Source organism: Symphalangus syndactylus, chromosome 6, assembly GCF_028878055.3.
Source record: "Symphalangus syndactylus isolate Jambi chromosome 6, NHGRI_mSymSyn1-v2.1_pri, whole genome shotgun sequence".
Classification (NCBI taxonomy): Eukaryota; Metazoa; Chordata; class Mammalia; order Primates; family Hylobatidae; genus Symphalangus; species Symphalangus syndactylus.
The window spans coordinates 58,891,903-58,908,293 of record NC_072428.2 but is presented as its reverse complement, the minus strand read 5'-3'; the positions used below and the strand labels follow the sequence as shown (position 1 = coordinate 58,908,293).

General features: G+C 51.7%; 2 protein-coding genes across 14 annotated transcripts in view; one reads left to right on the top strand and one right to left on the bottom strand.

Moving 5' to 3' along the window:
* Positions 1-7,869, top strand: part of GAB2 (GRB2 associated binding protein 2) — a 208,865-nt gene extending 200,996 nt beyond the window's left edge. For 6 of the 9 annotated variants that reach the window (XM_055283081.2, XM_055283080.2, XM_063641411.1 and 3 more), the window contains exons 7-10: positions 996-1,086; positions 1,414-1,516; positions 2,719-2,844; positions 3,753-7,869. In XM_055283081.2, the coding sequence (XP_055139056.1) occupies positions 996-1,086; positions 1,414-1,516; positions 2,719-2,844; positions 3,753-3,896 (464 nt within the window). In that variant the 3' untranslated portion in view covers positions 3,897-7,869. The remainder of the gene's footprint in view (positions 1-995; positions 1,087-1,413; positions 1,517-2,718; positions 2,845-3,752) is intronic. The other 3 variants (XM_063641407.1, XM_055283082.2, XM_063641410.1) reach the window with 1 other exon arrangement.
* A 60-nt stretch (positions 7,870-7,929) lies between these two features.
* The window catches only part of USP35 (ubiquitin specific peptidase 35), a 26,745-nt gene continuing 18,283 nt past the window's right edge, over positions 7,930-16,391 (bottom strand). For 2 of the 5 annotated variants that reach the window (XM_063641405.1, XM_055283076.2), the window contains exons 8-12: positions 15,374-15,467; positions 14,038-14,144; positions 12,261-13,557; positions 9,267-9,477; positions 7,930-8,165 (exon numbers count right to left, since the gene is read on the bottom strand). In XM_063641405.1, the coding sequence (XP_063497475.1) occupies positions 9,310-9,477; positions 12,261-13,557; positions 14,038-14,144; positions 15,374-15,467 (1,666 nt within the window). In that variant the 3' untranslated portion in view covers positions 7,930-8,165; positions 9,267-9,309. Of the gene's footprint in view, positions 8,403-8,435; positions 9,478-12,260; positions 13,558-14,037; positions 14,145-15,373; positions 15,468-16,391 lie in introns of those variants that run through there. The other 3 variants (XM_055283074.2, XM_063641403.1, XM_063641404.1) reach the window with 2 other exon arrangements.

The window sequence follows — 16,391 nt, the reverse complement described above, 5'->3', positions numbered from 1 at the left end:
GTAAAGTCAGCTTTGTGCCCCCTGCATGTAGAGCAGGCAAGTTCCTGGTCTGCTACAATCTCACTCTCCTGGCCTTGGATCAGTGGCAAGGATTCAAAGGGAGGAGTAGGATAGCTAGGCAGAGTTAGCCCCCTGTGGGTCTGGCCAACAGGGAATTCAAATCTTAGCATGTGGAACTGAAGCCCTCAAGCCCTTATGGCATCTACCTTCCTCCACTGTGGCTTGCACAGACCTGGCCAGGAGCAGCAGGGAGTAGTCACGGTGACCATCTCCACTTCAAATATGGTCTCTTGGCTGGGTGCCATGGCTCACACCTGTACGCCTGTAACCCCAACGCTTTGGGAGGCTGAGGCGAGTGGATCACCTGAGGTCAGGAGTTCGAGACCAGCCTGGCCAAAATAGTGAAACCCCGTCTCTACTAAAAATATAAAAATTAGCCAAGCATGGTGTCAGGCGCCTATAGTCCTAGCTACTAGGGAGGCTGAGGCAGGAGGATCACTTTAACCCAAGAGGCAGAGTTGCAGTGAGCTGAGATTGCGCCGCTGCACTTCAACCTGAGCAACAGAGCAAGACCCTGTCTTAAAAAATACATATATGTATGTTAATATATAAATAGTATATATTTTATAAATAATATATTTATTAATATATAATATATTTTTATATATAGTCTCTTATTTTTAAATGAAGTCATAAATTGAGGGAGAAAAATCTGTTGTCAAACCCTGTGTCCCCACTTTTGATTCTGAAAATATAATTAGATATTATATTTTAGAAACAGCAGAAAGCATATATAATTTGGAATCTGAAGACAAGACTTCAAGGCCCATCAATATGGGCAAAGATTATATAACCTCGCTGAGCATCAGTTTCCCTGTGTGAAACTGGAATGACTTTGCAGGCCTTTATAAACATGCTCATGTGTTATATATAAGGTGTGTATGTGTAGCATTATTATTACTGGCTGATTACCAGACTTTCTTTTCCTGCTCCAGCAAAGCCAACACCACTTGACCTGAGAAACAACACTGTCATCGATGAACTCCCCTTCAAGTCACCTATCACCAAGTCTTGGTCTAGGGCCAAGTGAGTCCCTGTGTGTGGGGGTGGGAGCTTGGAGTCGGGCCATTAGGGAAGATGAGTGATATGGCAGCTGGCCTGTGGGCCAGGACAGCTGGATTCTGATGCTAAAGCTATCATCAGCTGATCATGTCTCTGGATCTCTTGTGGCTTGGTTTCCTCAGCTATAAAAGAGAATAATTATACCCGCCCTATATCAGATCTTAATCTGATGGAGTGTGCAGCTCTAATGGCTGAGGTCTGGGTATGTGAGGGTCAGGGCCCAGCTGGAGACTAGAAACATGGCAGCAGCCATGCGGCTTCCCCAGTGTTAACTCTTCCTTCCCACAACAGCCACACCTTCACTTCCAGCTCCTCCCAGTACTGCCGCCCCATCTCCACCCAGAGCATCACCAGCACAGACTCAGGAGACAGTGAAGAGAACTATGTCCCTATGGTGAGTCCTTTGGGCTTCGCTGGAATGACGCCTTTCAAAGTCCCCTGGGACCCACCGCTCAGTTCCCCACTTCCCAGCTTAGCTAACTCACCTCAGCCCAGGGACTCCTTGTATTATTCATGATTTAGTCTCCTGCTACAAACCCTTCTTGAGCACCTGTTAAGCAGTAGGAGTTGTCATCAGATGTAAGGAAGACGAGACCTGTCCCAACGAAGTCATGGTCTTCAAGAGCAGGGGCCTGCCTCTCATGACAGTGACATGGGTGGCATGATCTGTGCCCTTGGATAGGCAGTGCTGGAGGTATCTCCTCAGTGGTGAGAGGCATACGTGCACATAACTCACTTTGGTGAGGCCATAATAGAGCTATCAACACAGGCAGAGGAGGATATTTCTTCCCTGAGATTTCCATTAAGGGCATAACTGCCCAGCACCTGGTAGTCACTGCATAGATAGTGAAAGAGTGAATTAACCAACCAATAAAGCAGCCAACAAACAGAACACAGGACTATCACCTTCTCATTAGAATAAGACTTCAGGAAAGTCCTAGAGGAGGTGGTGCTCTGCTAGAGCAGGAGCCTGGATGGACAGGATCCTAGAGCGTGTCATCTGAAGAAATGCGGGCTTTGTGCAGCCTGGAGATGAAGCCACCCTGTTCAGATCTTGGAGGAGCTAGGCAGGGGAGCAAGCTGCTTTGGGGTGACTACCCCACTCTAGGCCACAGGTGGGAGTTTCACAGGGGCTGATTTGGTGCGACAGAAGAAAACTTTCCAGTGCATAAAGGAAATGTGCTCCTTTCTTAAGCGCCAGCAAGCAAAGGCTGCATGTCTCAGGAGAGCCACTGTTGATGAGACTTGGCCTGATGTGCTATAAAAGAGGCAGTGTGGTACAGGGGTTAGCACAGGTTTGGAAGTCAGAAAACAGACCTGATTCCCATTACTCAACAGCTGTGTAACCACAGGCAAAGTCACTTCTCTGAAAGTAAAGTGAACCACAGTTTCATCTTTGTTTTAAACAACATCAACAGTAATCATACCTACATTATAGGATTGTCATGAGGATTAAAATGAAAACATGAAAAGTCCTTAGCATGGTGCATGAGTCAGAGTAGGGCTCAGGGAAACAGTGTTCTTACTCCCAGAGGTGTTTTTCTGGGTGGTGGTTTAGTCTGTTTTCTACACTCAGTTTTTTCCTCCTCATGACAGCAAAACCCAGTGTCTGCATCTCCCGTTCCCAGTGGTACCAACAGTCCTGCCCCTAAGAAGAGCACCGGCAGCGTTGATTATCTGGCCCTGGACTTCCAGCCGAGCTCCCCAAGCCCCCACCGCAAGGTGCGTGGAGTAGAGTTGGGGGGAGGGGGGCAGTAAGAGCTCTCAGGGTCCCAGAGGCAGAGATCATGGAGGCCAGGGTGCCTTCAACACTGAACAGCAGCACTCAGCCTCCCTCCCGCTCCAGTACCCAGCTTTTATGATGCATCTTTAGTCATAGAGCTTTCATCTAGGTCTAAAGACTCCTATTCCTGCTCTCAGAGCACAGTACCCTCAGTCAAAGAACCTCATCAGTCAGCCCATCCTCCGTGTTGTAGAGATGGGCAAATGAGTGCACAGAGATCTGATTGTCCTAAGGTTACAAAGTGAATCAGCAACAGATCCAGGAAGAAGGATACTGCCTCCTGGTCCTGGGCTCTTGGGTGGGTCCCAGAGCCCTGCCATTGATACATCAGCCTTCAGAAGGGACTTCCAGGCCTGGGAAAGCCTCCCCAGGAGGTATCCTTAGCTAAGCAGTCTAGACAGCAGGGAGCAGAGCTGTGCCTCAGCATGGTTCCCCTTCACAGGGTGGTGGTGAGCACAGCACGTAAAGTCCTGTGGCTGATGCTTGTTTTCACCTAGCAAATTCCTTCCCCTGGGTAAGCGACCTGACAGAGATGGGTGGAGGCAGAGATGAAGGCCTGGACCCATCCACCAGGGCCAAGGAAGGGCCTGGGTCCTCCCAGGAGCCGGGAAGTAAGAAGGGCTGGCAGGTGCTGCTGCATCCTGCAGGAGGGATGATGAGTTTGGAGTCTGAGCTTTAAAGCCCATATTCAGAAAGAGAAGCCAGGCTCCTGAGGCTGGTCAGTGGTAGGCAGAGGCCATGCTCTTCTCCCCTTCAGACAGCTCAGGAAGATCCCACGCCCACCTTCTTCCTCCCCACCTAACTGGTAACTCACAGCTACTCCCTCTTTCCCACTCTGTCCCCTCAGCCATCTACTTCATCTGTCACTTCTGATGAGAAGGTGGACTATGTTCAAGTGGACAAGGAGAAGACCCAGGCCCTGCAGAACACCATGCAGGAGTGGACAGACGTGCGGCAGTCCTCGGAGCCTTCCAAGGGTGCCAAGCTGTGATGAGAGGGCCACCGCAGAGCCCAGGGAGGGGCCAGGAGGCAGCGTCTCCAGAGCTGGCCCTTCCCATTTCCCCTCTCCCCTCTCCCATTGTTCCTCCTATCCACCTCCTCTCTACTCTGCCAGTCTCAGCCTTCAAAGCACTTGACATCAGGGACCCTGAACCCTTCCCCTGGGAGGTGAGGGCCTGATCAAGGCACCTCCTCTGCCCACTCGGGACCCAGCTGTGATTTTTATCAGTAATGGCCATGCCTCCACCCACCTTAGCTAGGAGCTACTGCCAAAAAGCATCCTTCAGCCTCTTCCTGTCCTTTAGACCTGACTCCCTACCAGATGTTTGGAGGGAAGGGCTGGGGCTCTGAGCCAGCTTCCACACCTCATGTTCAGTCACAGCCCTCAGCTATCTTCCCTCCGGCCACTGGGCTACCTCTCCTTCAGTCCCAGAAGACAAGTCTCACCGACCCAGGGAGTCAAGGACCAGCAGACCAAAGTGGATAATGGACTTTTTCATTCCTGTTTTTCTTGGCAGGAGAGAAGCAAGGCCACTAAAAGAGGAGATGGTGGAGAAGAAGGCTCAGCAGTGGTCTTGAGGGGTAAAGGACTTAGATGCCCAGATGAAGAGGGAAAGCTGACATCTGCAGAGAACCCACTTTCAGGCCGAGGCCATGGCAGGACAGCTGCTGTGGGGTGCAGAGGCAGAAGATGAAGGACAAAAGGAAGGGAAAACTGATGGCCAACCTAGAGCGGCAAGGAGCAGGGCTTGGAGCTCAGGTGGTGGAGATGACAAGGACATTGTGGGGTCTGGGTCCCCAGAACTTTGGAGCTACAGGCCACTCTAGGCTCAAGGGCTAGTCCTCTTCCCCAATCCCCTCAGAGGCCCCCGCCAGCCCCACCTTGAAAGCACCACACAGCGGGGAGGCTTGGACCAAGCTGGGCGACCAGGCACATGGGGCAGGAACACATGGTAAAGGGGTGGGGAATATGGGAGGGAGTGTGGTGTGGATGGGGGTGATTCAGGGACTGAGGGGAATCCTGGGACAGGCACAGGCTGGGCAGAGGCACAGGGCAGTGCAGGGGACTCTGAAGTGGGGTGGGGAAGCGAGTTTCTTTGCAGTGAGCAGTGCAGTGGAAGTTGGGCACAGAGGTAGCAGACGGATGTGAAGCAGGGGTGAAGGCCATGTAGCAAGTGGGGAAACACATCCAAAGGGCTTGGGGGTCGGGGAGTGCCCAAGGCAATGCTTGGGGATGCAGGGTGGAGCAGAAAGTGAAGGAGGGACACGTTGTGCAAGAGTGGTGTGCATGGTGGTGTGACATGAGGAACGTTCCTAGGATAGAGGGACAGCGGGTCAGGCAGGACAAGGAGAAAGTAGGGCAGAATGATGCCTAGGGGACCACATCAGGCATGGCTGACAGCTTGTGCCCATGGGCTGTGGCGTATGTCAGATCGCAGGGTAGGAACAAGTCTGGCCTGGTGCCAGCCCAGTGTTTCCTCAGCTCATCTGCCCTCTGTTGCTCCCTAGCATTCCAGGAGCCATGTTGGACTCTCCTCCCCGGGCTTGAAAAGCCATCAGATTAGCAGGGATGGGGTGTAGGGCATCACCCAAGGTTCCTTCTCTTAAGCCAAGGGTGGGGGATCTGAATTTTTTTATGTTGACAGTTCTTGACTAAATTTTCAAGAGTTTCAGAAGCAACAGGACAGACCAGACGTTTCATTCTACCCTGGGGTGAACAGACCTTCTTCCTCCCAAACAATGACTTCCTGCCATGTTTGATGGGGACAGCTACCACTCTCCTCTGCCCCCACTCCCCTTTCAGCTCCCATGAGCATGCATAGTTCACCAGACCAATGGTCTAGCCATTCTCCAAGTCCCATCCTGGAAGAAGTTATTTCCTCAAGAGCTGCACCTCTCCTCCTAGCATTAGTTTAGATCAACTCAAGGAGTATTTATTAATGGCTGCTGTGTCCAGTCTCTGGGGTTAAGCACTAAGGATACAAGAATCAATCAGACCTTGTCCCTGAACTTAAGATAGTCACAATCAGAAAAAGGACAAGGACATGAGACAGTGGTGATGGCCATCAGAGACTTCAAATGCTGATGGAGGGCAGAGGAAGTACTTAGGGAGGTTGGTGCCAGAGGCAGGAGTGGGGTCACAATCAGGGAAGGTGGATTCTAGGAAAAGGGAGTGCCTGAGGTAGGCCTTAGAAGGGGATGAGTCAGATTTTTACAGAGGAGGAGGGCAGGGCTTGGGTTCAGTGGAGGAGGAAGGAAGGAGAGGCTTGGAAAGCCTTGTGTCTTGGGAACAAAAGGCCTTTGAGCATATGGGTCCAGCCACTCAGAAGTGCAGGGGCCATGCCTTGGTGTTCCAGTAAGTGAATGGAAGCAGTGGTGGTAGCTACACTGGGCAGAGTTGGCAAGGTGCTGGTTCACTCTGCCCAGCCCTGAATGTGTGCCTTGAAGGCCCTCTACAAGGGGCCCCATACAACAGAGCTTTTAACTGGTGCCTTCCGTGTACCCGCAGCAGCCACAAGTGGGCCCAGACTATTGCAGCCTCCCATAAACATGTGAGCATGTTCTGAGTGTGCCATGATGTGAGTGGACCTGGCTGGAATCTTCAGAGTGACTGAGGTGTTCAAATCGAATCTCCCAGGAGGCTTCCTTCCAGCTCCCGATTCCGGTAACTACCAAAATCCCTCGGGTGCAATTGTAGGGGTAGAGATGGAAGGGTGAGAGGTGAAATTGACCTTTTGAAAGCAAAGCTCCGGCTCACAAGCCCCAAACTACCAGCCATGTCTAGCATATCCCCACCCTCCACCCACTACCTCCTCCAACAAAGGAGCCAACTCAGTGGAAAAAACTGGTCCTTTGTTTGGCCTATCCATGGGTCAAAGTCCACCTCCCCTGGGGGCCTGGTGAGGACTGAGCCCCCGGAAAGGGGATACCTTCCCACCCAGCACTGCTTCACACAAGCCCCCTGCCTGGGGCTCTCCAAGGAGCCTTCTTCACCCACTTCCAGCTCCACTTCTGCAAGGTTAAGTCGAGTGAGAACGATGAGAAATAGGGAGATGGTGTCTCCTTAGGTCCTTGATCTGCCCGTCTGTGGAATGGGAAGTTGGATTAGCTGTGCTGAGGTCCCATCCACAGCTGGTGCTCAGCTGCTTGAAGGGGAGACTCCCTCCTCTGTAACTGCTGGGGGATCTGGATGGCCAGGGGTGGGCAGTACCTATCCCCAGTCCCCTCCTAGCTTGTACTTTGGTAACTTGTACATTGGAAACCACTAAAGTATGCCCTATTCCTAGGACAAAAGCACAACCACTCTGAAGTTACTGGAGCATGGGCTCAGCTCATCTCCCCTCTGGCCCCTTCTGCCATGGGGACATCTTGGCCCAGCACCCCTATCCCATTTCCAGAGCTCTTCCTTCCCCATCTGGGCCTTCATAAAATGCAGGGGAAGGCAGACTGGCCTCAGGAGCTCTAAAGCCCTTCCGTGGGGGTCGTCTTTCTCTTTCTGGGACTCGCCCTGCTCTTCGGGGCCTGGGACCACAAGGGGCTACCTGCTGAGGGGGTCCCCCAGAGATCCAGGCTGTCGTGTGATTTCTGGTGGCATGTGTATTTGTTGGCTACTTGTGTCTTGAAATCTAGAATTATTTCACGCAGAATTGTCACTATTTGTCAGGAAGAGAAAAAGGGCTAGTGGAAGCCCAGTCTTGAGTTCTTGTCTTGTTACCATTTAAAATTGACATTTAATTTTCAAATCACTGTTGGTGCCTAATCACTTAAGTTATTAATTTATTCTGTTGTATTCTTTTTTTTTTAATTGTAACATATTTATCCTGTGGGTGGGTGGGGCAGGAGTGTGTTCAAGTGGGTCATGTTTTTGCTGTGGTGACACATGGTACAGGCCTGGAGCTTGCAGGTCCCTTTCTACTGTGGTGTTGGAGCAGGACAATAAAGTCCACTAGAAATGCACCCCAGAACCAGCTGCCGTGTCCATCTTGTCTTGAGGGGCTTGGCGGTGGAACCCGTTCTCACTCCAGTCTGTTCCATTTTTACTTTATTTGGAAATAATTGGGTATTTTTCTTGGCTGTGAATAAGAACAAGTGCTCTCTACCTCAGAGTCTGTTGTAAAGTGGAAATTATACTAGCATTTGCCAATCCATCTTTCTTAGGCGTCTAGAGATGGGTTCTGGGCGTGTCTGTCTGCTGCTTTCACAGGTCACTTAGGTGTGACATCGGGCGCAAACTCCACACCTCCATCACAGCAGGCAGCCCCTGGGGAAGGAGGTAGGTACAGTCTTGAGAGCTGCCTCCCAGGTGCATCCTCTCCACGGGCAGCATCACCCAGCCCTCCTTAAGGTAAGTCAGTCAGTCAGTCCGCACCTTTACTTACACCACACTTCAATAGAGGGCGCTTGGCTCCCTGTGGCATCTCACACGTCACTGGGTGGGGCAGGCTGAGTCCTCGCCTCCCCAGACCCTGTGAGAAAAACCCAGTGGCCATCACAGCCCCTGAGTCCAAAGAAGAATGATCTCTTGCTAGGCTTCAGAGAACCTACTTTTGTTTATTTAAGAACATGGGTGTCTTCTCTTCAGTTAGAAGGGGCTACAGCAGTGTCAGGGCACTTCATCCAACCTGCAGGTGGCTGCTGTCGCAGCTACAAAGGCCACCTGATCAGAGGAGCCCACTAGCTTCCTAAGAGACCACACTTCACACGGAACACCTCTGCAGTAAAATCAGGACTCTAACCAGAAGGGGGATGCAAGTAAGTGGTGGCTTCTCAGGCACTGAGGCAGGCTGGGGTGGAGGGGCTGTGGGGGCAAAGGCCGCCTGCTGTGAGGAGCTAGCCCCCCACCATGCAGTGGTGCTTGGTAAGGGGCAGGTCTCTGTTCTTCTCATCTTCTCAGAAAGCTACAGACAGTGCAGGTACCCCCCATGTGAGAAACAAGAGGACAGCCAGAGGTGACACTGCCCCCTTCTTTGTACAAGGCTTGGATCCTGCTGTGCTTTATACTGTAGAGCAGTCGGAAGGAAAATAGTACTTGATGTTAAAACATTAGAGCTGAGGTCCAGCTCTGTTTCCTGAACATCATCACATGTTCACATCTTCCAGCATGGGGAGCCTCCCGAGGGTGGGGGGGCAGGGGGAGGCAAAGACCCGTGTGTGCCCATCTCAGCTGCTTCAAGTTAACCAGGACACTTGGGTGTAAAATTTTAATGGGACTGGACTGATCCCCAATGAAAGGGACTTAGGTCTCACTGCCATATCTGAGAGAGTCTCTGTGTACCCTTCATGAGGCTGAGGACTAAGGTGCCATGAGCTGTACCATCCTTGCTCTTGGTAGGGCCTGCCTCCAGCTTCCCTCAGGCCCTACCTGGCTCCTGGAGGGAAGGGGTCAGGTTGGCAGCAGGTTCACATTAGAAGACCAGTCTGTGGAAATCACCACCATTGCCACCTGCAGGATTGCAGCCCCCTGGAGAGCCTTCATCCTCATCCTTGTCCTCATCAAAGCCCCTCCCCCAATGTGGAGATGTGGGGAGTGCAGAGATGTAGGCCACCCTGCTCCGGGCCTCCTTCTCCTGCTCCTGGGAACACAGATGAGAGGAAACTTTTAGAATTCACACCCTGAAGCCAGAGTCCACCCAGCACACAGGTCCCCAGGGCCTGGACACAGTGGAAGGAACCAGGGCTTTTGTCTTAGAGACACTGCAGCTCAGTGGCAGGATGTCTGGGGTGGACACCTTCAAAAGGCCCCCTCCTCTCAATAAAAAAAAAAAAACTCAGTCCCTGAGCCAGCTGCTACTAGGGTGTGACTAGCTGACAAGGGCCTAATGTGGGACCGAGAGGTCCGGGGACTTCGAGGGTCATATCACACCGCACGGGAACCTGTCCACAGGCCTCATGATCTCGAAGAATGGGCTCTGCCTATGAGAAAGCCCATTCTCCTGCCGCCAAGAGGTCAACCTCATGGCGATCCTTACCGCCACCCTGCCTCCATCTTGACAGCATGATAGAGGCTGTCTGTCTTTGAGAGCCTGCCTCGGGCCCCTCCCTGGGCTGCTGCTGGTAAAACAGCACATAGGCTGTGTCCTTGGGGAAGAAGGAGGTGATGTTGCTCACACCTGGCCTGGTGTCCCCACACAAAACACAAACTACAGGCACCCATCCCACTGGTCAAAGCCCATGCTGTCCCAGCTGCTCAGTATGCCAGTGCTACCCTTGACTCTAGGGAGTCACACAGTTAGTTACAGAGGAAGCCCCCTCCCTTCGCTGCCACCGAAGCATCGTCTTCCCCCTTAGACTCAACTGGTCCCTGTGCTCCTCCTTCAGCACACTTATTAACTGCATTAATGGGGTTTTCTAGATACAGAATCATATCATCTCACCCCAGGAGCTTCTTAAGCTGTTTGTTAAGCAACTTCAGCAACTCTCAGGATACAAAAACCATGTGCAAAAATTGCTAGCATTCCTATACACCAACAAGAAGCAGGGAGCCAAATCATGAACAAACTCCCATTCACAACTTCTACTAACAGAATAAAATACCTAGGAATACAGCTAACAAGGCAAGTGAAGGAGAGGACACACATGGAAAAACATTCCATTTTCACAGATAGATAGGAAGACTCAATAGCATGAAAATGGCCATACTGCCCAATGTAATTAACAGATTCAATGCTATTCCCATTAAACTAAACTACCATTCACATTCACAGAATTAGAAAAAACTATTTTAAAATGCTTACGGAGCCAAAAAGCCCATATAGCCAAGACCACCCTAAGCAAAAAGAAGAAAACTGGAGGCCTCATGCCTACCTGACTTCAAACTATACTACAAGGCTACAGTAAGCAAAACAGCATAGTACTGGTATAAAAACAGACACATAGACCAATGGAACAGAATAGAGAACTCACTCAGAAATAAGACTCCACACCTATAGCCATCTTCAACAAACCTGATAAAAACAAGCAATGGGTAAAAGATTCCCTATTTAATAAATGTTGCTGGAAGAACTGGCTAGCCATAAGCAGAATATTGAAATTCGACCCCCCCCCCACCCCTTACACCTTATACAAAAAATTCACTCGACATGGATTAAACCCCTAGAAGAAAATCTGGGCAATACCATTCAGGACATAGGCATAGGCAAAGATTTAATGATGGAAACATCAAAAACAATTGCAACAAAAGCAAAAAATGACAAATGGGATCTAATTAAAGAGCTTATGCAGAATACAAGAAACTATCATCAGAGTAGACAGACAACCTACAGAATGAGAGAAAATTTTTGCAAACTACCCATCTGACATAAGTCCAATGTCCAGAGTCTACAAGGAACTTAAATGTCCAAGAAAAAAACTCCATTAAAAAGTGGGCAAAGGACATGAACAAACACTTCTCAAAAGACATTCATGTGGCCAATAAACATGAAAGAAAACTTCAACATCACTGACCATTAGAGAAATCAAAACCACAATGAGATACCACCTCACACAAGCCAGAATGGGGATTATTAAAAAGTCAGGAAACAACAGATGCTGGTGAGGTTGCAGAGAAATAGGAATACCTTTACACTGTTGGTGGGAGTGTAAATTCAACCGTCATGGAAGACAGTGTGGCAATTCCTCAAAGACCTAGAGGCAGAAATACCATTTGACCCAGCAATCCCATTACTGGCTATACACCCAAAGGAATATAAGTCATTCTATTATAAAGATAGATAGATACATGCACACGTATGTTCACTGCAGCATATTTCACAATAGCAAAGACATGGAATCAACCCAAATGCCCATCAGTGATAGACTGGCACATATACGCCACGGAATACTATGCATCCATAAAAGGGAACGAGCTCATGTCCTTTGCAGGGACACGGATGGAGCTGGAAGCTGTTATCCTCAGCAAATTAACACAGGAACACAAAACCAAATACCGCATGCTCTTACTCATAAGTGGGAGCTGAACAATGAGAATACATGGACACCTGGTGGGGGTGGGAGGGGAACAACACCCACTAGGGCCTGTTGGGGGGTGGCGGGGGAGGGAGAGCTTCAGGAAGAATAGCTAACAGATACAGGGCTTAATACTTAGGTGATGGGTTGATCTGTGCAGTAAACCACCATGGCACACGTTTAAGTAACAAATCTGCACATTTACCCTGGAACTTAAAGAAAAAATAAACTGCGTCATTCATTATTCAGTATCTGTTACTTTGAAGTAAGGGGTTAGGTTTGTCTGGCCCACCAGTATATGCCCAGCACTGAGCAACAGATGAATGGGATTTAAAAAAAAAGGTTTAGAGGGGAAATGACTTATCTAAGCCAGTAGTGGGACTGGAATCCCTCCACCAGGAGATCAGCTCACCTGTAGGTAAAGGATGTTGTCTTTGGAAATGGCTTCCATCAAGTCCTTGTGCAGGGTGGGCTCTGTCCGGACTCTAGAAGAGCCCGACTCAGCCTCAGGCCCCTCCCTGGGCCGCTGCCGGTAAAACAGCACATAGGCTGTGTCCTTGGGGAAGAAGGAGGTGACGTTGCTGACAGATTCAAAGGAAGAGAAGGACACCCGAGTGTCATTGAACAGGTACCACTGGTTCTCGGGCTCTGGCCTATCAGCAGTTCCCAGAGAAGGGGCAGGGCGGGCAGCGCCCTCACGGGCATAGCAGTAGTAGTGACCACTCTCCGAAGACACTCCAGAGTGCACCACGACACTGCAGAGGTCATAGGCCTGGCCACGGCCACCAGCCAGTGGCAGGCGGAGCAGCAGGGGGATGGAGACGTCATCCAGGATCTTGCGGCGCCGCATGGTGCGCAGGTCGAAGGAGAAGCGCAGCAGTGTGAGGATCAGGTAGCGTGGCCCTTGGCTCAGCTCCACTACCTTCTCGGCATCCTGCAGGGAGGCACACGACTCGCAGTAGTAGCGGTTTTCTGCTGTCAGCTTCTCGGGGGACAGGAAGTAGTTGACCAGGTCCAAGACGGAGCGGGAGCCCTCAGAGCCGCATGTCTGCTCCCCGGAGGGGATGGCAGCATCCAGATGGGTCCCCGCTCCCAGGCTGTCTTCTTCCTTTTCCTGCTCAGCCTCCTTTTCTGTCTCCTTCTCCACCTTCTCTTCTTCCTCTTCCACCTCCTCCTCTTTCTCCCTCTCTTCTTCCCCTCCGGTGCTTTCCTCCTCCTCCCCTCCTTCTTCCTTCTCCGTTCTCTCCTCCTTCCCTTCTTCCTCCCTCTCTACTTTTTCCTCCTGACTGCTCTGCCCACCGGCTTCCTTGGAGTCCAGGCCTTCAATGTACAAGCTGGTGGGGGCGGTGTCCCCTGTGATGCAGTGTTTCCTTTGCCTCCGAGGACCCACCCTGCCTGGCCCCTGTGCACTGGTTGATGGGGGCAACTCCCGGGCTGTGATGTCTTCTGTAGGGCGCATCACAGAGCCCAGGCGGCGGCGGCGACAGCGCTCAGGAGGAGGAAAGGCAAGAGAGAGGTCCGTGAAGGCCTCCTCCCGGGAGGAGACGTTGAGGCAACAGAGACAGCAGATCCGAGTCACTATCTTGCCTCCAAACATTTTTTCCACAGAGGTTGAACTTGGGGCCGGGGGCTCCTCGGGCGGAGAGGGCGAGCTGGACTGCTTGAGTTTCTGGCAGATCCTTGTGCCCGTTTTCTCCTCTTCGTGCAGCCTGGGGCAGAGAGCACAGAGTCGCTATATGTACATATGGGTCCCCTTCCGGGGCACTCCGCTTATCCATGCCCATTTACCTTCCCCAACAGCCACACATTGAGACAAACAGACATACACACACACCAAACGCTCACACATCCACGCACATGCTCACAACAGCACGCTTGCTATACTCACCCACACGCCCTACATAAAGACTTGCTGGAGCTATATAATGTGCTCCCATGGCAGTGACAAAGATGCACGGCCCAGTGTGCAGACGTACACAATGACCTCCCAGAGATCACTTCCACTCAGCATCTACCAAACTTCCCTCACACTCAGTCCCTGCCCTTCCAGCACACCCCTTCTCCAAGCCCTCCACATGTTCGAGGCAGCACACTTATTCCCTGGAAGCTGCAACACAGCTCAGAGGTACTGGGCTTGCCCCCAGGGACCCTCTAGACCTGGAGTCTTCGTGTAGCCCTGGACCCCTTACCGATCCAGCAGGTACTTCAGATACTCCGAGCAGTCCTGCTGGGTGCCAGGGCTGAACCAGGGCGTCCAGGATGCGGACAGGAAGTTCTCCGGGGAAATGGCAGGCCGCTAGGACAAGGCAGGCGAAAGGCAGGGTCAGGAGCAGGAGACCACTCACCAGCCAGCTCTGCACAGGTTAGGCCTGAGGGTCTACCTCATACCCTCAGCCTCAAACTTCCTGGCCTCCTCCATGAGGTCCTCCCCGCTTTCTATTGTCCCTGACCCATCCCAGCCCACATGTCCACACCTCTGAGCAGGGCTGAGCAGGGCATCGGGCTCACAGAAATAAACGAGCCTCTAGGAATCTGCTCTTCCTGGCACACCTCAACCATTCTCTCCCTGCCTCCGCTCACTGCCATTCTCTCCCGTCAAGATGAGTCCCAGATACAGCGCTGCCTCTTCCATGTCGTCTTCCCAACCCTCCCTCACTGACCTTTCCCTTCCCTCCATGAGCCAGGGAGGGATTACTCATCTCTGTGCCCCCACACAGAGCCTTGCATAATCCCTGGCCAAGGGCTTTAGGCTCCATGAGGGCAGAGATGGTGTTTGTTCTGTTCACCTCTGTACCCTCAACAGCTCTCAGGCTGCCTGGCCATGTGGGTACTCAAAAATGACAGCAGAATGAAGCAACATGCTGTGGTGTGACTGTGTCCTCCAGAAAGCATGTGTTGGAAACATAATCCCCAGTGCAGCAGTGTTGAGAGATGGGACCTTCAAGAGAGGATGAGGTCCCTCAGCATTCTGCCCTCAGGAATGTATTAATTCCTTATCATAGGCCGTCTGCTTTCCCCAGCAGCCACAAATTGAGACAGGAGCAGGTTCCTGATAAAAGGATGAGTTCACCCCGCTTTCCCTTCTCTCATGCATGCTCTCACACCCTGTGATGCCTTCTACCACATTGTAATGCAGCAAGAAGGCCCTCACCAGACAGCCCCTCGATCTTGGGCCTCCCAGCTTCCAAAACTGAGAAATAAATTTCTTCATAAATCACCAAGCCTCGAGTATTTGGTTGTAGCAGCATAAAATGGACTATGGCAACACCATAATGTGACGGACGGACTGAATTGCCGAAGGGAGAGACTGGGCAGCACAACACCGAGCAGGGCTCAAGGGGGCCCGCCTTCTCCTGCCCCAGCAGGGCACTAAATCAGCTCCATATGCCAGCCTGGCCAGGGGCTCAGCAACTGACATGGGAGATGAAGCCAGATGCAGGCAGGTCCTGGGGAAGGGAAAGGTGTCCATGTCGGGGCCTGACCAGAGCTGCCTCTCCACTCCCCTCGGACTCCCCCTACACTCACCTGGCTGTGTTCTAGGAAGCCAAAGAGCCACTGCAGCTTGGTCATCAAGGGCTGTGAGTTGTTCTCAGTCAAGCGGAGCACACAGTGTCTGAAGCTTCAAAACAAAGCAGGGACACCCAGGGTAAGCCATGGGCCCCCAAGGAGTCTCTAGTCAACCATGTCACAGGCAGCCCAGAGCCTCTAGGCCAAAGGCACAACAGACATTTCTGCCCCAAGACGGAGCCAGAAGCCAGGGCCTGGGGAGGAGGAGCAGGTGAACAACTCAGGCTGGGGTATCTGAGGTCAGGAACACAGCAATAGACATGTTTTGGACAATGAAGGGTACAAAGGTGACCCTTGTAGCCCCCTTCCAGCTCTGAGACCTAACTTTAGAACTCAAAGATTCAAATGTCGTAAGGTCCTGTGGTCCCAGGATTCTAGGGTTAGGACATGCCACAGGATCCAAGCCAATATCATCCCAGCCGCAGCAGCCCCTCGCACACCCTTCTTAGCTGCTTCCCTGGGGAAAGGGATTCATCCACCTCTAGAGCAGCAGGCTCTGCTCTGACCTGGGCCCTCCAATCCATTCCTACAGCCCTTGTCAGGGCCCTGGCCCCTGCCCCTAGAGCCACCTCAAGCTGTTCCCCTGCCTTCCAATGAGGGAGGCAGAGGTCAATGTGAGGAATACGCTAAACGAAGAGGACCCTTTAAGGATGGGTGGACTGGCTCCTAGTGGGAAGGGTCTGATCCTATAGGAGATAGCTCCCCTCCCTACACAAACATTCTCCGGAACAAGCTAATTCCCAGGCCCCAGCTTATCTCCTGTTCTCACAAGCAGCTCTGGGCAGATTGACCAAGCACTCTCCAAACTCAGCCCACTGCACGGAAGAGCCCTAGGCAAAGTGTGGGCCACTTGGCCGGTCTCAGAACAAGGTAAGTTCAGAAGTTGAGTGAGCACTTAGAAACATACAGCATTTTAACATCACAACAACCATACAAGCATGTGACCGTTTTTCTAGTAAGTCGTTTTGTTATATTT